This window comes from Arachis hypogaea, chromosome 2, assembly GCF_003086295.3.
Source record: "Arachis hypogaea cultivar Tifrunner chromosome 2, arahy.Tifrunner.gnm2.J5K5, whole genome shotgun sequence".
Taxonomy (NCBI): Eukaryota; Viridiplantae; Streptophyta; class Magnoliopsida; order Fabales; family Fabaceae; genus Arachis; species Arachis hypogaea.
In genome coordinates this window covers 89,383,997-89,407,859 of record NC_092037.1, presented here as the reverse complement: position 1 = coordinate 89,407,859, position 23,863 = coordinate 89,383,997, and the positions used below count along the sequence as shown (strand labels likewise).

At 34.2% G+C, this 23,863-nt stretch overlaps 2 protein-coding genes across 3 annotated transcripts; one reads left to right on the top strand and one right to left on the bottom strand.

Annotated features, from left to right (window-relative positions):
* Positions 1-4,141: 4,141 nt before the first annotated feature.
* On the bottom strand, positions 4,142-8,195 carry LOC112750116 (uncharacterized). 2 transcript variants are annotated; one of them, XR_011873774.1, is made up of 6 exons: positions 7,537-8,195; positions 6,992-7,061; positions 6,722-6,882; positions 5,564-6,388; positions 4,777-4,934; positions 4,142-4,671 (listed from the first exon to the last, which is right to left on the bottom strand). XR_011873774.1 is itself a non-coding variant. In XM_025798677.3 (6 exons), exons 1-6 carry the CDS (start codon positions 7,759-7,761, stop codon positions 4,544-4,546), a joined length of 1,572 nt encoding a protein of 523 aa, XP_025654462.1. In that variant the 5' UTR covers positions 7,762-8,195; the 3' UTR covers positions 4,142-4,543. The 2 variants fall into 2 exon arrangements, 1 of the variants encoding a protein (XP_025654462.1); XM_025798677.3 differs by having other exon boundaries at positions 4,777-4,939.
* Positions 8,196-12,201: 4,006 nt separating this feature from the next.
* On the top strand, positions 12,202-13,545 carry LOC112727646 (uncharacterized). The gene is made up of 4 exons (XM_025777505.1): positions 12,202-12,270; positions 12,358-12,421; positions 12,536-12,700; positions 12,797-13,545. Exons 1-4 carry the CDS (start codon positions 12,202-12,204, stop codon positions 13,543-13,545), a joined length of 1,047 nt encoding a protein of 348 aa, XP_025633290.1.
* Positions 13,546-23,863: the final 10,318 nt, after the last annotated feature.

The following is a 23,863-nucleotide window of genomic DNA, read 5'->3' as shown; positions in this document are numbered from 1 at the left end:
TTAAACTTTGAAGAAGCCTCTAGAGATAACAATTGGAAGAAAGCAATGGATGAGGAGATTCATGCCATTGAAAAGAATGACACATGGGAGCTGACAGATTTACCAACAGATAAGAAGCCGATTGGAGTAAAGTGGGTTTACAAGACTAAGTACAAACCTAGTGGTGAAGTTGATCATTTCAAAGCAAGATTAGTTGCAAAAGGATACAAACAAAAACCAGGTATCGACTACTTTGAAGTATTTGCTCCTGTTGCTAGATTAGATACTATTCGTATGATTATTTCACTCTCGGCTCAAAATAAGTGGAAGATACATCAAATGGATGTTAAGTCTGCATTTCTAAATGGCACTTTAGAAGAAGAAGTGTATGTTGAGCAACCTGTAGGATATGAAGTTCTTAGAAAAGAAGATAAAGTTTATAAATTGAAGAAAGTTTTGTACGGATTAAAGCAAGCACCAAGAGCATGGTACAAGAAGATTGATTCTTATTTCATTGAGAATGGTTTCAGAAGATGTCCGTTTGAGCATACTCTTTATATCAAGTTCGTTGAAAATGGAGATATCTTGATCGTGTGTCTTTATGTTGATGATTTGATCTTTACTGGGAACAATTTGAAGATAACTGCAGAATTCAGGGAGGCTATGATAAAGCACTTTGAAATGACAGATATGGGTTTGATGTCTTATTTTCTTGGCATTGAAGTAGTTCAAAAAGATGGTGAAATTTTCATTTCTCAAAAGAAATATACAAATGATATTTTGAAGAAATTTCAGATGGAGCACTCAAAACCAGTTTCTACTCCAGTCGAAGAGAAGTTCAAATTGTTGAGAGAAGATAAAGGAAGAGCAGTAAATCCCACATACTACAAAAGCTTGATTGGAAGTCTGAGATACTTGACTGCGACTAGACCAGATATTGTGTTTGGAGTTGGTTTGCTTAGCAGATTTATGGAGGAGCCTTGTATCAACCATTTGCAAGCGGCAAAGAGAATTCTTCGATATATCAAAGGTACTTTAAATGATGGAATTTATTATGAGAATACTAATGAAGTAAATCTTGTTGGCTACACTGATAGTGATTGGGCCGAAGATATAGAAACAAGAAAAAGTACTTCAGGATTTGTATTTCATCTTGGTTCTGGTGCAATTTCATGGTCGTCAAAGAAACAACCAGTAGTAGCACTATCTACAGCAGAAGCAGAATATATAGCAGCAACAAGTTGTGCAACACAAGCAGTTTGGCTAAGAAGAATTCTTGAGGAATTGAACGAGAAACAAAATATTCCAACAACAATATTTTGCGATAACAAGTCAGCTATTGCACTTTGCAAAAATCCAGTATTCCATGGAAGATCGAAGCATATTAATATTCGGGTTCATAAAATCAGAGAGTTGGTAAATGAGAAAGAAGTTGTGATCGAGTACTGTCCATCTGAAAAACAAGTTGCAGATATCTTTACAAAGCCATTAAAGACAGAGTTATTTTACAAATTGAAGAAGATGCTTGGAATGATTAATTCTGCAAGCTTGATTTAAGGGAGGCAATGTTAATTCATTATAAATCAACTTGCATCACTAGAATTTTCATGAAGAGTTTTTTGAAGTCAAAATGGTCAAAGAAGAAGCAAAGTTTTAGTTAAATACAATAATCATCAATTGGCTAGATATTGCTAGAAGTTAATGTTGGAAGTTTGAAGATTTTTGAAGAACATTCAAGAGAGTAGTATACCTACAACATTCTACAACATTGAAAAAATTCAAAATCAAATTGAATTGCAATTGGAAGTCAAGCAAATTAGAAGATTATGGAAACTACATGAATACAAGTTGAAAGAAGATTTATGAAGCCAACTCATAAAATAGTAGTCATTACAAAATTGAGTTGTAATTCATAAATTATTATTTTAGTAGGAAGCATTGTCTATATAAAGACACATTTGCCTTGTGAAATGTATGTGTGTGTTCCATAATGAAAATAAGTATGTTTTAAAATTCTCTCCTTTGTTTTACGAGTGTTAGTGAGTTTGAAGATGAAAATATGATAGCGTCATTTATATGAGTGAGTGATCTTAGGAACAAGTAAGTTGTGGGTATTATACCGATTGGAGCTCCCTGCTGGCAGCACTATTCAGTATTCATCCAGTCTTCCATGTTTCTATGTTGGAAAAGTTTCATGAAGAGCCGCCAGAGGATCCGTCCTTGCGGCTGCACCCGCAGGCTTTTCAGCCTCTTCCATCTGCAATCATTGCACGCCGCACGGTGATCAAGGAGGGACAACCAGTTCAATAAGTTTATAAAGCACGGGTGTGACTGCCGCGGCGGTAGGATTGTTGGAGACGAGTCCGCCATGGACGGTGGAGCAAGATTTCTTTTCTGAACTCCAACAAAACAGCTTGAAGCAACTAGAAGTGGGGCGCGGCAAACCTTCCGGAGCTCAAAGTCAAAGCTGGGAGATTCGTGCACGTTGGCGCATGAGAACACCAAAGGCGCTGAGCTCTTGAAGTCCAAGCACAGAGGCTTTCGGCTAAATCTGGACTAATATGCAAAAAATCAATATGTATAAACTAACCCCTGAATTTTAGCTACTTTGTTTTATAACTTGATCCTTTAAGATCCTTAAAATACTTTCACTACTGAAAAAATCTCCTTGTGCAAAACAGATTACTATGCCTTTGCAAAATATAGGAGGTGGATCCCTCCAACCTAAAAGCAAAAGAAATTTCCAGAATAATAATTATGGCAGCAATCAATAATTATTAATTAATAACTGTGTCTTATTTTGGCTGTTATCTAGTCCAATACTATACTATGTAAGGTCTCAAGTCTCAACTCTCAACTTCCCTTGCCGTACGTTTTAGGCTTCCCGTTTATCACGGACCACTGACATTTTAAAATTGAGCAGTTTCCAAGAGTGTATATTATATTTATATAACTTGAGAGTTTTCAATCTGATTAAAAATACTATACGCTTTGGAGTTTGGACACCTCGCTAGAGGTAATTGAGCATCACATATGATCTATGATTTAATTTAGGTAAATGTTATGGTGCCTTTGAGATTGTGCCAAAACTTATTAAAAAAGGCAAATAGATAATATTTAATAAATTTTAAATATTTTATTTTTTATTTTAAATATTTTATTTTTTATTTTTAAAAATTAAGTTAGACAATTTAAGTATCATAATAAAAGACATCATAGAACTCACCTTTAATTTAAATAATTTCTAGTAAAACTTTGGAAACTAGAAAGCTTAGCGAAGCAAAAGTAATACAATTTATATTTCAAATTAAGTGATTGATTGTAGGAGTCGATACATTATTATTAATAAGGAATTTTCTTTATGATTATTAATTAATGAAATAAAATACATTTCTATTGTTACGATCCAATTTTTAGGGCTTGTTTGGGTGAGTTTTTAAAAAAAGATCTTTTTTCAAGTTATCTTTTTTTAAAAGATCTTATAGAAAAGTAAAAGTAATTTTATGTTTAGATATCTCATGTAAAAAGGTCTTTTTATCTATCAATTATGTTTGGGTATAACAATATAAAAGTACTTTTTTGTTTATTTATTACATGAAAAACATTTTTTTTTAAGGAAAAAAGATCTTTTAAAAAAAGATGTAAATTACAACTTCTCAAAAAAAATTTTTTTATTTTACTAGTGCTTTTACTTTTACTACTAGAAATTTGCCAAACACTTGAAAAAAGATCTTTTTTTAACAAAATAATGGCGCCCAAACATGCACTTAATCAACTTAAAAACGTCTTAAACTGGTTTATAAAGAACATAATTTAAATATATACACTTAAGATCCTGCATCAATTTTGTAGTGATCTATTCAGATCTTCTTCATATACTCCTCCAAACTTTATAAATAAAAAATTTACCATATATTCAAGATATATTATCTAGTCATCATCCCTATACTTTTTAGAGTGTTATTTACTTGAACGTTGAAATCTCTTGTATGTACACCCATTACATAAAAATGTTAACCCAAAGCAATGAGATCTATTGCACCTTCATGTCTCGATCATACAATAAAAGGGAATCCTATCTCACAAAAATCTTAAAATGTCGTTAAGACAGATAATTTTAAGCTTTTGTCTTTTATTCTCTGCTAGAACGAAACAGAAAACATAAAAAGAGCACTCATAGATTTTATTACAACAGATAATTATAGAACTACAAATATGTTATGTGGTATACATAACAAAAGCTCTCTCTATTGCAAATGAAACTCCTAGCATGCTAGTTCTATATACAAAAAGTGGCCAAAACTGAATTGAATGATACATGATACATTATACAGCTAAATATGACAACATATTATACAACAGCAGCAGCATTGTCTTCAACAGACAATATGGCAAGGTAATCAAATCCGATAGTTTATCTAAACTCAGTAGAGTTTACTGGTAAAATCATGAACTCAATTTGGATACCTAAACTCATAAACTTGTTCGAGTTTGAGTTTACCAGTGAAATCGAGAGTAGTTGATACCTTGATAATAGGTATTAGACACAATCAACAAGCCATCATCAACAAACTTCTTGAGCTCCTATCCATCTTTCCCAGGACAACAAAAATCTAGGCAAATGGATCATAACAATCACACAACTCATGATGAGTTCCAGGGAAGTTCTTCCTTCTACTTCTACTGGTTCTTCTGTAAAGTTTCACACATTCAAATCAAATCAAATCAACCCAAGTTTTGTTAGAAACTTCTTTACTGTTTCACGGCCCCATTGGATGTCGTTTTGCAAGACATTACCATCATCGTCATCATCATGTGTCGGGGGATTCGATCTGTCCTCCATCGACGGTGCTAGATGAAAATGCTGCTCATGTTCATTGTAATGGTGATGTGGCTCGTCCTTGATGGTTGCAATTATCTCTTGGGGTGCACCGTTGTTGGATTCTTGCTCCTTACTGAACTGAACAGTTTCAGATTAAGCACATGAAAAAGAAAATAAAATCAAGGATATATTAAAACTAGTCTTAACTCTTGAAGAATTTAACAGCTGCATCAATTTGAAGAATCCATGATTCTATATTGCCTTAAAGACATGATGCTTGTAGTCAATAGTTAAGAATTACTCACCAGTCACTTTGACTTTTTCGGGACACTCATAAATTAACATATCTGATACATTCATAAATGATTGTATCTGATTTATGAATATTACAAGAAAGTTAAAACGACGATCAATATGATATGAGAGTATTGTGTTTTAAGCATTGTTCATAACAGTTGGCTCTTTGGCACTTCATGATGGTTAAGTTTAATCAATGCTAGAAGCTAAATTGATAACACGTTTTTTGTTTTCAGTCTCTTCTCAGCATTCAGATGCCTTAGTGTTATGTATATATGAGAAACAAGTTGATGCGCTATAGATATGAATGAATTTCACTTCATTGATAAACAAAGACCACGATACAAACGAAATGGAATCAAAAGTCAAAACATAAAATAACTTGTCACTCCTAAAGAAACAAAATCGAGCAATTCCCTACAAACGGTAGGAGATAGAGAAGCATCACACTCATCAAGCCATTACCTCTGGTTTATTCTGATCCATAGGCTCAAAAGCTTCACTTGAAGTTTTCATGGTAGTCCTTTCTTGAACTTCATCATCCTTAGATTCAAAAGTTTCACTTGAAGTTTCCATTGTAATCCTTTCTTGAACGTCAACATCAGGACCTTCTTCTTCAAAAGGCAACTCTAAACCAGGTACAAGAACAGGAGCTGGTTCTAACTCGAATAATTTAGTCTCCTTAACTGTTGCCTCCTGATTCATTAGTGGTTCAGCATTTCCATTGTCCACCAGATTATGCATTATACTTATATGTCCATTTCTGGAACCATCTGCAGATTGTTCATTCAGTTGAATATTGCTTAAATTGTTCTCATAGCTTGTATTGTTGCTGGAATCCTCAAAAGAACCTATGTTGTCTGCAACAATAGCCAATGGCATCTCCGTTGAGTAAGAAATACTATCACTGCGGGGTTTCTGCACCTCAGGTTCTTTCTGCACCTCAGGTTCTTCAGTAATCGGATTCTCTGCATCATCAGTTTGGCTTTGGCTAGCTTCAAGGTCTGATGCTTCGGACAAGCCGGAAACAAGTTCCTCTTTAGGAATATCTGAATTTTCAGCTAAAGTAGATGTCTCTGAGACAACTTGAAGTTCCTCATTTGATTGAGCAATTTGATCTTCCTCTATTATTTCCTGAAGTTCAGCCTTCTCCCAATCCTCACTAACAATTATTCTATTCATATTTTCTGAAATGTTGAGGATTCGATTCATGCCCGGTTGCCACACAATCTTCCCTGCTTTTCGTTTCAGTATAAACTTGTACTGAATTGACTTTCCAGCAGGAATATCCTGATTACATGAAGAGATTCACATCTTAGATAACCTTTCTTTAGACAATATTCCTTTCGTTTCAAATTGACTGTCGTTATGAAAAAAGTGATATATTAAAAAGATTATCTAATTCAATGCGATGTATATATATGTCCAATCATGTTATATTACATTAGCAAAAAGTGTTATACAAATACAAGCATCTAAGTGGATTATAGTGCAAAACTCACTTATATGGTCAGTGCATAAAAATTAATCTCATTTTATATGGCAATATGGCATCACTTTGTTCCAACTGACAGTTATTTTGAAACAAATAGAGTAATTTTATGTGTTGAAGAGGATACTCACCAGATTAGCAGTCCATACATGCCCATCAGACCAGGCCATTGGTAATCCCTCTAAAGGGTCCCAAGAACCAAGCATAGGATCTTCTCCAACTATTAGAAACTGTTCGCCAAAGAAGCAATTCTTTTGCAACTGAAATGTTACGTGTACAAACTTTGATTCATCTGCAAACAACATATTTCAATGATTGGAATCTGAATGTCAGGGAATATCCAGTGGAAAACTTAAGAGGCAAACAGAAGTAAAAGAGATCCATCAAAACTAAGAACTGACTTGTTTGTTCACTTTTTTGAGCTTGAGGCTCTACAGTTTCCAAATCTGGCTCTGATGGTTCCAATTCCACCTACAACAAATTTTTTGCAAACCAAGAAAAAGAAATCAAAGTAGCTTATATATACAAAACAAAATTTTGCAAACCAACAAATATGCCAAAATCTTATATACATCCAATTCTTTTGTAGCTTGTATAGAGCAATTACATAAGACTTTGAATAACAAATTTCTCCTTATAGTAGTAGAGGTTACAAGTTTGTTGCATAAACAAAAGAAATAAGAAAAATTTGTTAGTTTGATTCATATCTTCCGAAGTTCCACTAACAGAAAAAGTAAACTGATGGCAAGAGAGTAAAATAGGAACAGTAAGAATCTCCCCAACTAGATGGCAATCTAGAAGAAAGTAACAAAATCCCTTTTTTTTTCTATCATTTTCTGTCACTTTCCCAACCAAAAAGAAAGGAAAGTGCATGGATATTCCAAACAGATAAACACCCCACAAGAACTCAAACAAAGAAAACCAAGTAACATATATATTATTATACCTCAGTTTTTGGTGGCACTGAAAGAATTGGGGTTACACCCTTTTTCTTAAGGAACCAAAAGCTGCAGCCCCTTTTGTCATTTCTTGATCTCAGTGAGAAGCAGAACTCAACTCTCCCAGGAACATGAGCAGCAACACCACCACCACCACCTCTCCTATGATAAATATTTGATCCAAGGCTCCCAACTATGGCCTTGGAACAAGAACTGCTTATGAGGGCTTTCATGAGTTGAAAGTGTTTGTGGTGTCTGTGAACCACACACAACAGAACCAAGTTTGATGGGTTGAGACACTGGTTTCTTATGATTCAATAATTAGGTTTTGTTGGTTAGTGAGATGAAAATGAAGAATCTATCTGATCCTTGTGGAGAGGGATTGTTCTATTATGAGGTGATGTGGGCTCCTTTTATAGAGTGGTAGAGCAGAGCCTTTCTAGGAGTTTATACTATGATGATACTAATAAATATAAATAAATACTATACTGTATAAGAAAGTTGTAGAATTAGAATAATAATATAATTTGACAGCACGAGTTACTTGATGACTTGGTTACTACATACCAACGGTTTGACGCGGTTTTTTATGTAAAAGTTGACCATCTAACTACCGAATTAGTGTGATAAAATTTAATTAACAAGATTAAAATTGAAAATGCAGCTGCTGTGAATATTCAAAAAGGATATAATTCGTATTTGTATTACATTATGAACCCTTGAGATATATGATAAGAGTTGGAAGTTAGAATACATACAAATGCTGATCTTGGGAGATGGGAACAATCATCCTGATCCGTCTAGTGAAAAAGGGTAATACCGTAATCTCAATGTAGGGAGAACAGGCTTGGATTGCGGTTAAATGAAAGACAGCCATGAATTTTACCCTGATACTATATCGGGATTGAAAAAGTCTTTTATGGTGGAAAATCACATCCCCCCCTATACGTGAAGATATTAGTTGTCAGTCGCTATTGACTATCAACTTTATATGAACAGTATATGAGTATATAAACTTAAGCTGAATTTTATGGTATAAAAAAAAATTATATTTATAAATTTGTGTTGTCTTAATAAATAATTGATAAGTGTCCTTTAAACAAAAAGATAAGGTCTATTATTTTAAAAGTGAGATACAATTTTATAGAATTTTCTTTCTCTATTACACGTGAGAATTAGTTAGACTGATTAATTATATTTAAAATTATTAATTATTTTAATATAATAGTATTGAGTGTTGATTTTTTTTCGTATTTGAATTATTTTACAAAGAGAAATACAAAATGAAAGTTTGAGTTTATAAATTTATAAATTTATAATATTATGTATACTATTCACTTATTTAATACGTAACATTCATTATTATTACAGTAGAAAATAAAAATGAATCTTCTTCGTTTTTTTAATTGATATTATTAATTGTTAATTGTATTTTTTATTTCATAATATATTTTTTAAAATTTTTTTAATTTTATTTAAAATTGCATAATAAAAAATTACATTTTATCGTATTTATTTAAAAAAATAAAAAATTTATTTTTCAAATATAGTTATTATTCTTACTAGTGATCCTTTTATGATCATTAACTCCCATATATATATTATTTAGGATGGATTGATTTTATTAATTATTCTCTTAAAAAAGAGTAATTTTTATTATCTTGAATTTTATAAATTTGAAAAAAAAAAGCTTAAAACTAATTTTGATTAGCTACCATTCGTTTAATTTTATTATAAAATAAAATTAAAGAATCAATTTTTCTTTATTTGAAATAAATTATAAAGAAAAAAAATGATTATATTATTATTATTATTTAAAAACATAAAATTTATCTTTATTATTAAAAAAATAAAATTATTTTTTTATAAAATACTTGTATTTGATATATAAGAATGAGAATGTTGTACTAAAATTTAACTGATAAATAAAAAATTAATTTTTAAATTTTAAGATATTGTTTTGTTCTTATATATATTTTTTAAGTAAAAATAAAATTAAAATTAACTCGTATAAATATATACTAATGGATATATGTTTCAATAAATTAAAACTGTATGATAAAAATCATAAAATGAAAAAATGTATTTTAAGATTTATGGAACAATAACCAAAAAACCTGACTTCCACCCAAAATATTTTTTTATGTGCAAAAACCAAATAATTCTAACATATTATAATTAATCATGATAAATATAATTATTTAAGCTAAGCATTAAAATTCTCACGTGAAAGAGAGAAGGCCTTTGTAACTCACTTTAAAGTTGCATTTCACCTGAAAAAAATTCTAACACATTATAATTAATCATGATAAATATAATTATTTAAGCTAAGCATTAAAATTCTCACGTAAAAAAGAGAGAAGGCATTTATACCTCACTTTTAAAGTTACATTTCACCTGCAAAACAACAGACCTTGTCTTCTTTTTTTAAGGACACATGGGCTTATTTTTTTTTTTTGTTATGAAAGAGGTGAAGGTGTTGTGTTGGGTTATGAATAATAGAGGTGCTAGACCAATTTGTAGGATAATTTTTTTCTCAGATTTGATGTTAAGAAATCGGACCGTTCGAGTTCATTGTTTTTAAATTTTTGTAAGCAAATCAGAGGGTCCGTTTTACATGGAGGGAGGATCTGAAATTCACATAAAGTAAATCGGACCCTACAAGTTCTCCATGATCAAAATTTTTTTTATTACGATTTACATGAAATCGGATGATCCGTTTTCTCCATTAATATGTTTTTTGAATTAGGTTCTACAAATCGCTGGGTTCGAGTTGTGCATGAGGCCCAATTTTTTAATTTGCCGTAAATGAAATCGGACAGTCCGTTTTCATTATTATATAGTTTTTTTTAAATTAGGTTAAACAACTCGGTTGGTCCGAATTGTGTGTGTATATATATACTTGTAAAGGTGTGTGAATCCTAATCAGCCGACCAGATCCAAGTTTCTTTATCTTCTTCGACTTCTCTTCTTCTTTCTCATGGTCTGGTGTCTATCTAGTTGGGTTGGAAAAAAGTTGATAGTAAAGTTTTCTGTTTTTGTTTAAGTGAGTGAAATGAATGGATGATAGAGTCCTTTTGAAAGTGTATTATTTTGGTCAGATTTTGTTGCAGACGCCTGAAGGAGTAAAATTTGTTTGTGAAGATCTGTTAGATATTGTTATTCCCTTTACAATTTCATTTGAAGAGCTTAAAGGCGTGATTTGTGAGAAGATAGATGCGGAGATGTCAAGAAAATATCATATATTTTATACAGATATCCTGGACTAGTATTTAGTGGATTCGTTCAATTTCAGACCAAGTATATAACGGACGAAACGAGCATGCAAGAGATATTTTCAATGTATATTGAAAGTCGTGCTAAAATCTCGTTCATCGAGTTGTACATTGAATTCGAACAATCTGAGACCGACCGAAATATTTTACGGGAAAACTACAATAGTGACAGTGAAAAAGAGTTAGAAAGCAATTACGAAGTTGTTGGTCCAGACGGAAATGAAGATCAAGGTGACGGGACTATGGCTCCGAATATAACAGATGTGGCAAATGCACTCGCGAACGAGGTGCCATTTGAGGAGCCATCTTTCATGCAAGTTTTGGATTTGGAAGCCATGCATGCTCCGGAGTTTTCGGGCTATATGAATGCACGTACTCAATCTATTATTTATAAAAGAGTTTATTTAGTCAAGTTTAAGATAAAAATATTTTGAAATAATTAGTATTTAGGAACCAGTATTTATTTAGTTATTTAGTTAATTAGAATTTATTAATAAGTATTTATTATAGTATTTATGAGGTTATTTAGGGTTTATTTAGTTAATTTGTATTTATTTAGTAATTTAGTTAATTAGGGTTTATTAATGAGTATTTGTCATAGTATTTATTTTTAGTTATTTAGGCGATTAGTATTTATTTTTAGTTATTTAGTTAATCAAGGTTTATTAACAAGTGTTTATTATAGTATTTATGAAGTTATTTAGAAGATTAGTATTTATTTTTAGTTATTTAGTTAATTTGTATTAATTAACAGTATGTATTAATGTGTTTGTATTTTTATTTTATTGAGATTGAGATAATAACGTAATGTAAAGCTTATTAATATCATTATTGATGTTGTGAGTACTGATTTACTTTTCATTTTGGTCATTAAACAATCCTGTATTAAATACTTATGGTATGGCTGCTGTCCTAGCAGAAGTTTCTATTGTCGCAGATGGTGAATTTGCCGTGGGGATGGAATTCAGTTATAGGAAAGCTGTTATTAAGGCGATGCGAAGAAATGTAGACTACCGTGTGTATGAGTCGGAGCCGTTGACATTTTATGCGAAGTGTACACAGTACGGGTCAAGGTGTGATTGGCTTATCAGAGTTAGCATGATCAGCAGAAAGTACTGTTGGGTTATTAGGAGGTACAACGGCTGTCACACTTGTACTAGAGCAACCATTTCTCAGGATCATTCAAAGGTGGATTCAAATACAATTGCAGAAGCCATAAAGCCATTAGTTGAGGCTGACCCCTCGTTAAAGGTAAAATCAGTTATTACAAAAGTGCAGTTGAAGTTCAACTACACCGTTAGTTATCGGAAAGCTTGGTTGGCTAAGAAAAAGTCAGTTGAGAAAATATTTGGAGGTTAGGAAGCATCGTACGAAGCGTTGTCCAGATGGTTCGAGGCCATGTGTCATAAGGAACCATTAGCTATCGTACACTTTGAGACTATGTCTGCATATCAAGGAGATGACTTGGTAAGTGATATTCGGGTATTGCATCGAGTTTTCTGGAGCTATTACCCCTACATTAGAGCATTCATACATTGTAAGCCAATTGTCCAGGTGGACGGGACTCACTTGTACAGAAAGTATAAGGGTTGCTTGTTAGTGGCCGTTTCCCAGAATGGTAACAACAATATCGTCCCGATTGCATTTGCTATTGTTGAGGGAGAGACTTCTGATGCGTGACACTTTTTCCTTAGTAACCTGCGTCAACATGTTGTGACTCGGGATGGTGTAGGACTTTTATCAGACCGACATGAGTGCATAAATGCAGATGTGGAACGCAGTAACAGAGCTTGGTCACCTCCTAGAGCTTTCCATACGTTTTGCATCAGGCATATAAAGTTGAACCTTTTGAGAAAATTCAAGGCACCGTACCTGCAAAAGCTTATCGTCAATATAGGTAACATTAAATACTTCAAAGTTTGTTATTAACATAGCTGCGAACAATCTAAACATCGTGAAACTTATTTTTTGTTTCGTATCTTATATTGTGCAGGATATTCGAGGACGGTTCGCGAGTATGAAATGCGTTACCAGTGTTTACAAGAGCGGGGCGAGGCGTACACTAACTGGTTAAACCGTATTCCCCGTGAACAGTATGCGTTGGCATTCGACGGTGGTTACCGATGGGGTCACATGACGACTAATCTAGTGGAATATATAAACTCAGTCTTGAAGGGTGCACGCAATTTCCCCATTACTACACTTGTGAAAGCAACATTCTACAGACTTAATGAGTTGTTCACACGGGAAAGAGTCAAGGCGGAGGCTCGAATCAATGCTGGCCATGTTTTTTCTGAGCATGTGACCACCAAAATTCATGGAAATCAACTTGCATCAGGAAACATTCAGGTTAATTGCTTCGACAGGCAGAATGAGGTCTTTGAAGTGCGTGAGATGCCAAGTGGAGTGGAGTATGCTGTTGACCTCCGTCGTCAACGATGTGACTGTGGTGAGTTCCAAGTGGACCGAATTCCTTGTCGGCATGTGTTTGCATGTTGTGCAAATCAACAACTAGATTGGCAGGTGTATGTGCATGACATTTATAAGATGGACCAAGTTAGACGCGTTTATCGGGCTAGGTTTAGGCCACTCGGGAATCCTACTACGTGGCCTTCTTACAATGGTCCTCGATTCGTACTGAATCCGTACGTGAGACGCATTTCCAAAGGTCGTCCCAAGATGATGCGCTTCTTGAATGAGATGGACACACGGATGTTTCGTCGTCTGAGGCGATGTAGGTAATGTGGGGCTGAGGGACACAGTCATAGTAGATGCCATCAGGGAGATGGTCCAGGTACTGACCATAATGCGCAGTAGATTTTATGATATTTGAAACAATGTAACTTATGTCAATGTACTTTATGATAATTGAAACAATGTAACTGATGCCAATGAACTTTATGATAATTGAATCATTGTAACCTATGTCAACGTACTTTATGATAATTGAATCATTGTAACTTATGTCACATGCAAAGTCATCATACATATAATAGTTAATGAAATTTAAGAAATTCAACTGAAACATACAATACGTAGTTGGTACTTAGGAAAGTTTAGTCATACATAAATAGTTAAAGTATACTTGACGAAAGATAGCTAATACATAGAGAAAACTAACTACACCACAACTACTTCCTCGCTGTCTACTTTCCAATGTTCATAAGGTTCTTGCATTTCTTCGCAGCCTTTTTGAACATAGACGGAGTGTATCGACTCGCGCTACGACGCGGTAGATCAATAATGAGATTGTAGCCTTTGCCTGTCTCATCTGGAGTACAGGCGTCACCTGTATATAATGCAATCAAACCAAGCAAGTATATAGTATAATCAATCTTAACCAACATACCATACATGAACATAATATCATCAAATGACCAAACAAGTATATAATTTAATCAATCCTACTCAACAAACCATACAATACTATGATAACATCAATTGACCAAAAAAGTAAAGCAATATTATACCTGCATCATTATGGGATTCTTCATCCTGGTCCATGTTCTCATATTCTTCCTCCTCCATGTCCTCGTCCTCATCCTCCCCGTCTTCTTCGTCATTTGGCTCATCCACTAAGTACTCATCAGTCTCATGCTAAAATGTCTTAGCATTTTCTTCAATCAGAGTCATCGAAACATGGTGAGAGTTTTGACTATTAAGAATTCCTCGACCACTGTCACTCATACTAGAATCACCAGATACAAATCCTCCAGAAGCACCCCGAGTAGGTGAGAAATGGATACCTCGCCTCAAACGAATGCCTACCCGCCATGAAGTTTGCCTGATGGCCATGTTGTGCTTGGCCGGCATCTAAGGCTATGAATCCAAGCAACTGGATAAAAGAACCTCCGTCTCCTGAGTCAAAATGTGGCTGATGTATCGGGAACGACATAGTAAACTGTGTCTGAGGTACATATTGGCTTGTGGAGTGAGGTTGTTCTTCTGGCAGTGGGGGTGGAGGTGGAGGTGGAGTTGGAGGCGGCGGTGACTATGGCTCATGCTCTTCATTTTCATCATCCATAATTTGGTCACCCTCAACATCCTCTTGGACCACAAGATCCGACAAGTTCAAGTGATCGCCATACTTTGAACGGTACTAGTACATGTAAGTATCTAATAGCTGCTGTGGAGCCATGGGAAGCTCAGTAAGAACGTGATTATACCTGTTTGTCCACTGCATCACCCAAAATGAATGAGTCGTGGCTGTGGCCCAGTTCAGATTCTTAGGACCAGTTAAGACTTCTCCGTGTGTCTGGTCTAGATTCCGTTCCTGATGAGGAACTCCCTAAACGAAACCGAACTGTTGTCTAAACCTGTCGATAGCATGCCATTCAATACATTCAAAAGATACCAACGGCACCGTTGCACTCCAAATCACCGGGTGCATGTAGATGTCTGCAGGAATTATGTCCGGATCAACACGATCAACAGAATATGCAACCCACAAAAACTGGTAACAATAAAGCAAACAAATAATTAAAATCCAAATAACTATATCACTAGACTTGAACCAAATACAACGTTAATGCAAACACACCTGGCCTTCTTGAAGATCATCCAAGGCCTTCCTAAAATGAGCAAGCTAAAGATATCTATAGAATTGGTCTCCACGCTCCCAGTTACGCCACCTAATATAACGCATTTCATTAACACAATTGGATTTTAAATATGAAGATACCAGGTAAATATAAGATAATGTTTTCTATTTGCAAGCGGAAAACTGTGGGGTTTCCTAGGAACCGGCGCTAGATATAGTAGGCAAATCCATGCTCAACACAGTAGAAGTGTTAGTGGACCATCGATTTCCTTACAGTTAAAACGCGATGCCTTGCATAAACTCTTGTACAGGTGTGCTAGGCATGCTGATCTCTAACTGTACTGTCCAATACTAGCAAAATCACTGAGCAGAGGCAGAAACTTCTAGTGGACAAATGCCCCAGACTTATCTCCAAACAAGATTGTACCGATCAACAACATGATGTGGCACTTAACATACACCTATATACTATTTTCATCAGTCAATAGTAACCATTCTTTTAAATCCTGTAGCCACGTCAGTTTTATGCCGCTTCCTCGACAATCCGACTTTCTCGGTGCGACTCCAAATTGGTGCAGACACTCTGCCTCTAAGGGTTCAAAACTATTCAAAGTCATCCCTGTCACTGGAAGACCGTCGGTCGGAAGACCAAAGATCATAGTCACGTCTTCCAGTGTCACGGCATATTCACCAACCGAAAGGTGAAAGGTATGTGTGTCCGGGTGCCACCTTTCCACTAAAGTATTTACCAGTGCTTTCTGACATTGAACTACTCCAATCTGGGCGACATGGTAAAACCCAGTTGATCGTAAATGCTCCTCCACTCTCTCATTGTACCGATTCGGAGGGACAGGGTGATCACATGTCAACATCCGTAAACCCTACAAAAGCATAGCAAAATCTCGATTCAAATTACACAACTATCATACATAATTTTAAAAAATCTAATTAAAACAGATAATTATATGGAATCCGATTTACTAAGTAATAACATTTTCATCTCTAATTTTAATTAATATTCATAGAGCTTATATCTAGCTTACTGTAGATAATAGTCACTAATACATACTTTCACTTTCTATCTAACTAATAATGTTCCACTGTAATAATAATAAAACCTCAACTAAAATAACATATTTCTATCCATTAAAAAGTTAACAATAAACAAGTAATTACTACCAAAAACGTAAATACATTATACTTTACAGATCCTAATTACTATTTGAAATTATCAACATTGTTCCAAAAAAATATACACCGAAAGTATCCTAAAATTATAATTTTTAGAATTAATTATATCAGTTAACTAATTAATTATTATTTCTAAAATTATTACAAAAAATTATAAACAAGTCACTTTTATTACTAATTTATTATATTGGAAAAAATTCCACACAAGAATTACTTACATTTAAACACACATGTTTCTAACTATTATTTAAACATATAACCATAAATTCTTAAAATTAATTATAACAGTTAACTACTTAACTCTACTTTCAAATATTATTACAAAAATTTATAAACAAGTCATTTTTAATACTGGTACCCCACCCACACAGTTCCAGCGTAATTCTCTGTTCATTATACCGGAGAGCGAAATTTGCATCGACGCATACGCGTGGGTCACGCGTACGCATCACATCCCTCTTTTTTTTAAAGCTGATTGAAAATCTAAAAAGCTACCAAAATAAATCCAAACATTATTAAATGAGCTGGATCACAACCTAAACTAAATAAACTTAATTGAAATAAAAATTTAACTTATTACCAATAAAAATAAAAGGAAAAATAGAAAGAATTTACCATAGTAGGGTGTCTCCCACCTAGCACTTTTAGTTAAAGTCCTTAAGTTGGACATTTGGTGAGTTCCTTGTCATGGTGGCTTGTGCTTGAACTCATCTTAAAACTTCCACCAACGCTTGGACTTCCAATAAGCTTCAACATGTCCAAGTAAAATCACCAAGCCTTGATGAAGTTCTTCACAAGCTTTGAGCTTCCAAAGTTGATCCTCTTGTATGCCGAGATCCCAAATCTTGTTTCTACACCCGTTGTTAAGTTGATCATCATTGTTCCAACCGGGTGACAAGTAATCTAAATTCTCACTGAGACATTCCAACAACTTTCTAGACCCAATCAATTGAGAACTACACCAACCATTACACTTACACCTTGAACATCTAATCATAACGAACCTAGAATTGTGTTGCCAACCGCTAACCATCTCCCTTTTACTCTTAAAACCACAAAGAACTCGAAGTTGCCCATCCGTTTCTAACAAAGCATATTCAAGTGGGAAAGTAAAGTTTAAGGATATGAATTTTACCCACTTGAATGTTGTGTTAGATGGCAATGACTTGGGGAGGGGTATTTCCAATGATTTTGCAAGCTCCATTCCCTTGTGCTCTTCTTTGATGACTTCCACCTCTTGACACGCTTCTTCAACTTCAATTTCAAACTTCTTGGAGGGAGGTTCTATGTCTTGAGATTCCCATGGAGGTTCCACATCTCCTAAGTCTTCAACCACTTCTTCCTCTTCAACAATTATAGCATCCTCCAGTTGTTCCAATACAAAATCCAATTCCTCCTTGATGACTTCCACCTCTTGACAACTTTCTTCAATTCCCACTTTCTTGTTAACTTCTTCCAACTCTTCCTCAATGATTAAGTCATGTGTTGGAGGGTATGTACATTCCTCCTCAACATTGGTTTCACATCTGATGGAAGAAGTTTCAACAAGATCTTTAATGTCACTTAGTGTAGAGTTGTCTTCAATGATGGAACTTTCCTCTTGTTCAACCTCCCTTAATTCTTCAACTATTCCTTCATCTTCAAGGGTCTCTACCTCCTCCACCTTTTGGGTCTCCTCTTGCTTCTCTTGAAGTATGGATGCGTGAATCTGATCCATTAAGTCCCTAAGATGATCCCTTCTCTCTTGTTCCATGTCAATAGCATAATTGGGATCATGTTACTCTTGGATTGATGGATATGGATATTCTTTCATGGAGGGTGGTAGTGGGATGGAGAGATTAGTCTGTGCTTGAAAAGGAAATGCATTAGAGCTTGAGGGTGGATCCATACAGGATATAAGAGCTTGGAGAGTAGAAGTGAAACTAGTGAGAGTAGAGGTAAGTGTGGTTTGAAGCTCTCTTTACCCTTGGTGAATAATACTAAAGGTATCATCTATGGGAGCTTGGGTGGATAGGAGGATTCATTTGTTGGGAGAAATGACTCATAATACGAAGGTGGTTCTTCTTGATAAGGATATGGAAATGGTGCATATTGAGGTGATAGTTCATGGGAGTAATTGTGTTGGAATTGGGGTGGTTCTATGTATGGTTCGTCTGGTTCATATGGCGGTTGGTATGGTGGATAAGGGTTAGGGTCATAAGGAGGTGAATGGTAGAAAGGGGCTTGTGAGTATGGTGGTTCAAAACTATATTTAGGAGGGGGTTCATAGGCATATGGTGGGGCTTGTTGATAACTACAAGGGGGTCCACCATAGCTATTGGGTTGATATGCATCTTGGAATGACTCTTGCTCATAGTACGTTGGTGAAGGTTGTTGCCAAGAGGGTTGATCAAATCCTTGTGGCTCCTCCCACCTTTGATTGTCCCATCCTTGATGCGTGTTCTCATTGTAGCTTCCATTTCCTACAACATAATTTGAACTCATAGTCAAAGGGGTGAGAATTCATAGTAACAAGAGAAAATAAAAACAAAAACTAATAAGAAATAATGAAAATAAATTCCTAAAACTAGAAACAACTAACAAAGAAACAAAAAGCAAACATATTCATAATAACCAATAATAAGGCACAAATTTGTAATTTCCCGGCAACGGCGCCAGAAATTGATGGAGGTAAAATCGTCGGTAAATATTTTCACAAAAAATATCGTGTTGCAAGTATAGTTCTAAACCAACAATTAAATCTCAATCAATGTTTAAATCGTTTGTCACGAATACAAACCCAATAAAATTAACCGAAGTATTTGAACCTCGGGTCATCTCTCAAGGAATTACAGGGAAGTGTAGTTTATTATTAGTTATGAGATTGTATCTTTTTGGGTTTTGAGTTTAATAAGCAAGGAATGTAAATAACAACAAAATAAACTAATAGCTAAGAAAAGTCCTAGCAAGGATTGATAATTAGAATTCATATCCTCATTATCATCCTAAATTGTGATGGTAATTGCCTTTTGCTTTCACTTAGTTAACCTCTAACAATGAAGGAAAGTCAAGTGAGCAAAATCAACTTAAGTTCACAAGTTCAAATCAAGGACTAGATTTAGTAAAGTCTAAGCCAACTAGCAATTTTCAATTACCAATCAACAAAAAAGTTTTGAAAACTCAAGAGTCTCTAATTGATCAATCCAAGTTAAGAATGTAAAAATCTAATTTAAAATCTAACCAAGCATTTTATAAAACACTTGGAGGACATAAAATAAAAACATAGAAGACTAACAAGATATAGAAAAATCTAAGACTAACCAAAGCAAAGAAATAATAATAACCAAACAATTGAATATTAAGAAACATCAAACATAAATTGCATTGATGAAAATTGAGAGTAACACATGAACTCAAACTAAATTAGCAAAAGAAAGGAATCAATAAGAGAAGTAGATAAGCTAAAGTGATAGAACAAATAAAAGTAGAAGAAACCTAAATTAAATCGAGGTAGAAATCTAAAATTAAGAAGAAATAAAACTAAAAACCCTAAAACCTAGAGAGAGGAGAGAGCCTCTCTCTCTAGAAAACTACATCTAAACCTAACTAATGTGTAAAGTGAATAGCGAATGATTGATTCTCATTCTGCTCCATTATGCAGCCTCTGATCTTCATTTTCGGGCTTGAAACTGGGCCAAAAATAGCACAGAAATCACTCCTAGCAATTTCTAAACGTGTAGCACGTGACGCTCTGTCATGCACACGTGTCGCCCACGCATACGCGTCTATGAACAAAAACTTGGTCACACGTATGCGTCGTCCCACGCGTACACGTCGCTTGTCTCCTGTGCCAGTCACGCGTACGCATCATGCCAGCATCTCAAAACTTCAATTTCTTGTGTTCATTCCACTTTTGCATGCTTCTTTTCCATCCTCTAAGTCATTCCTATCCTAGAAAACCTGAAATCACTTAACGCACATATCATGGCATCGAAGGTAATAGAAGAGGATTAAAAATTACTAAATTTAAGGTCAAAGAAGCATGTTTTCAATCATAGCTTAAAATTGGGAAGGAAAATGTAAAACATGAAATTTCTATAAATAAGTATGAGAATAAGTCACAAAATCCACTCAATTCAGTACAAGATAAACTATAAAATAGTTGCTCATCAGTGTTGCACAGTCCAATAAAAGAAAACATCGATGTGGACAATGTGGCTTGGAGGGCTATAATCGAACAACTTGTATGTTCGTCGAGGCATTGTACAATTAGAAGACCGTGGAATTAACACATTGGATAACGACTTAGATGATCACGTGAACATTGAAGATGATTCACTAGTAAGTAACACATTTGATAATTGACACATTTTTTATTTTATAAAAAAATTAAGAAAAAATGAGGTAAATAACACTAATGATTTTGATGTTTAATCAGAATTATAAGTAAGTTCTTTTTAGGATAACGAAAAAGTGATACATAATGAGAGAAATAAAAAATACATAATTAAAAAATTTGTCTATCTTATTAAGTCTAAAAAGAAAACATGAATAATTGTTCCCAATTTCAGTAAATATGCTATTGGTGTATCATAAGTCACCATAATTGAAATCTCTCATTAACATCTACTTGTATCTTATTCCAATCTCTGGTGACGAAATCCAATGCTAAATACATCCTACTCCTTTTCTCATGCAACTGTAATTTATTTTACTAAGCGCTAACATATGTATTAGTGTAATTAAAGAGCAAAATTGTCTATGTTGAAAGTTACATTTGGGGAGACTACAGGAGTGAATTCTTGTTGCACATCCATCCATTGTATAACCTATACAGCTGAATCATTACTATGTGAAAACGTATCATGTAATACAACATAAGGTCATCAAAAGCAATATATATATATATATATATATATATATATATATATATATATATATATATATATATATATATATATATATATATATATATATATATATATATATATATACCAGATGGCCCGAAGTGGATCTAGGAGGGAAAAGAGGAAGATGAGATTATACAACTAATGTTGTTTAGTTATTTGAATGCAGATGCAGAGACAAGGAAGTAAATATGAAGTTAGATGTGGCGGTAGTCCGCAGACATATGCATATGCAGAAAGCTTAAAATGAAAAACACGAAATTGAAGAACTGGATAAAACTTTATTGGATTAGATTGAAAAGAAGAAGGGGGAAGAAGAAGAGCTGGAGAGCTTACAAGGGAACTCCAACGCAACCTAGACAAGCACCTCTCTTACGAGATATAAAACAGGATGAATCAGGAAGAGTAGAGATTTTCTTTGACAGACGAAACTCCTTTTCTTCCAGATCTGAAGTAGGAACATCTAATGATTTTGCTTCAGCAAGAAAATCTTTTTCTGTGACTTCACAATCTCAGTTTTCAACTAAAATTCCTAGATCTGCAAATTCTGGAATTAATATTTCAGGCGTACAAAATAATTCAAACATTTCTCAACCATTTTATCAAACTGATGATGATGTCGATTTACAATCTATTCAATCTCCAACATATTCTTCTATGAATGACGATGCACATGGGTAGCAGAGAATTTGTTATAAATAAAGAAGCCTTACGTAAAAATCTTTACTCTAAGGAGTATGATCTCCATAGAGAATGGTATTTATGTACATATACAACTTTCCAAATCTCATCATTTAAAGAAAAATACTACAATTTTCTCAATGATGTCAGAATGCATATTCCTTTCTTTGAATGGTTTCATGCTTATTCCATCAAAAATAATATCGATTATCCTTTTAAAAATAAAAAACTTTCGCCATCACCAAATGTTATTTCAACCTGGAAAGTTAAAGACGAAAATTTAATCAAATCTGAGTTTCCTCCAAAAAGATCTTTTGTTATTTCAAATACGGAAGGACATAACCCAGTTATGGCCTCTCCATTTAAAACAAAAAATATAGATGAAGCTGTCGTCCCAAAAGATATTAAAAATCTCATTGAGTAATCAAATTACACTAATAGGTTTTTACAATATTTGGGTGACAACCTTTCATCTTTAGGATCTCTTTTGTCTTTGAAAAATGTACCTGAAGCCTCTACTTCTAAAACTATTGAAAAATTCCTTTTTAAACCTTTCAAAATGAGTAGCAAGGCTAAACAGAGTCTTAAAACTTCTATTTTAAAACAAGAATCTAGTGATTCTGAAGTCATACAAAAGATCGACCAACTTTTAAATCATCTTAGTACTGTCCCTGAAACTCCTACAAACTCTGGTGAATCTACATCTCGTATACAAACTCGCTCATCCAAGGCCATTAATGCCCTTAACCAAGACTCTAATGAGTCTTCTTCGGACCAAAGTGATGATTCTGACAAATCATCTCTCAAAGTTAGCCCAATTATGACCAATTTTATGACTAAGTGGGAGGGTTTAACCAAACCTTCTGCCTATACTTATAATCGCGTATCTGCCCTGATCTAGCTCTCGAAGAAAGGGAACTAGGTTTTGTCAGCTTCAATGCCAATAATGTCTATGAATGGAATATAGATGGCAAAATCGAATACAACATTATGAGTATGCTTCAGCATATGACCATGGTAAGCACAGCCTATCAATCTACTCATGAAATCTCTAAGGAAGCAATAGCCAATGTTATTGTTTCTTGGTTTCCCTGGTCAACTCAAAGGTTGGTGGGATAACTACCTTTCTGATGACAAAACTACCTTTCTGATGACAAAGATAATCATCAACTCATTCTCTCGCAATTAATGCAAGGTGAAGATTCTGATGATCGAGAACTTGATTCTCTTGAAAAACAACCTGAGTTTTCTGGAAAATAGGAAAATGAAAGTTCTAACGTCAATAACAGAAAAGAAATCTTGAGATTAATAAATATATTCTCTTTTATGAAATGTCGTGTTAATATCCGAATTGTCGTTAAAGATTTTGTTCTCAAAACCATCGCACTCTTTGACACAGGTACAAATTCAAATTATATTAAAGAAGGTCTGGTCCCCACAAAGTATTTTGAAAAAACTACTGAACGTCTTAGTTCAATAACGGATGAAAGACTAAAAATCAATTTTAAGTTAGCCAATGCTTTTGTTGAAAAGGGTAATCTTCGGATTCCAACTAATTTCATCATAGCAAAAGACATAAAAATGATGTAGTCTTGGGGACACCTTTAATAATCCTTTTGTTTCCATACCTAGCAGATTTTCCTGGAATTACCTCTTATGTGGGTGGACAGGAAACTTTTTTTGAATTTCTAGACTCACCAACCCAGAAAGCTTTAAACCAAATTGAATCTAAAACCAAACAGATTTGTTTTTTGAAGGAAGA

Excerpts from the sequence above, each read along its gene's own strand:
- LOC112750116 (XM_025798677.3), bottom strand. The coding sequence starts at position 7,761 with ATGAAAGCCCTCATAAGCAGTTCTTGTTCCAAGGCCATAGTTGGGAGC. Across the intron at positions 7,062-7,536 it reads CAGTGCCACCAAAAACTGAG|GTGGAATTGGAACCATCAGA; the intron begins GTATAATAATAT and ends AATTTGTTGTAG. Across the intron at positions 6,883-6,991 it reads TCAAAAAAGTGAACAAACAA|ATGAATCAAAGTTTGTACAC; the intron begins GTCAGTTCTTAG and ends TGTTGTTTGCAG.
- LOC112727646 (XM_025777505.1), top strand. The coding sequence starts at position 12,202 with ATGTGTCATAAGGAACCATTAGCTATCGTACACTTTGAGACTATGTCT. Across the intron at positions 12,271-12,357 it reads CATATCAAGGAGATGACTTG|GTGGACGGGACTCACTTGTA; the intron begins GTAAGTGATATT and ends CCAATTGTCCAG. Across the intron at positions 12,422-12,535 it reads AGTGGCCGTTTCCCAGAATG|GACTTTTATCAGACCGACAT; the intron begins GTAACAACAATA and ends GGGATGGTGTAG.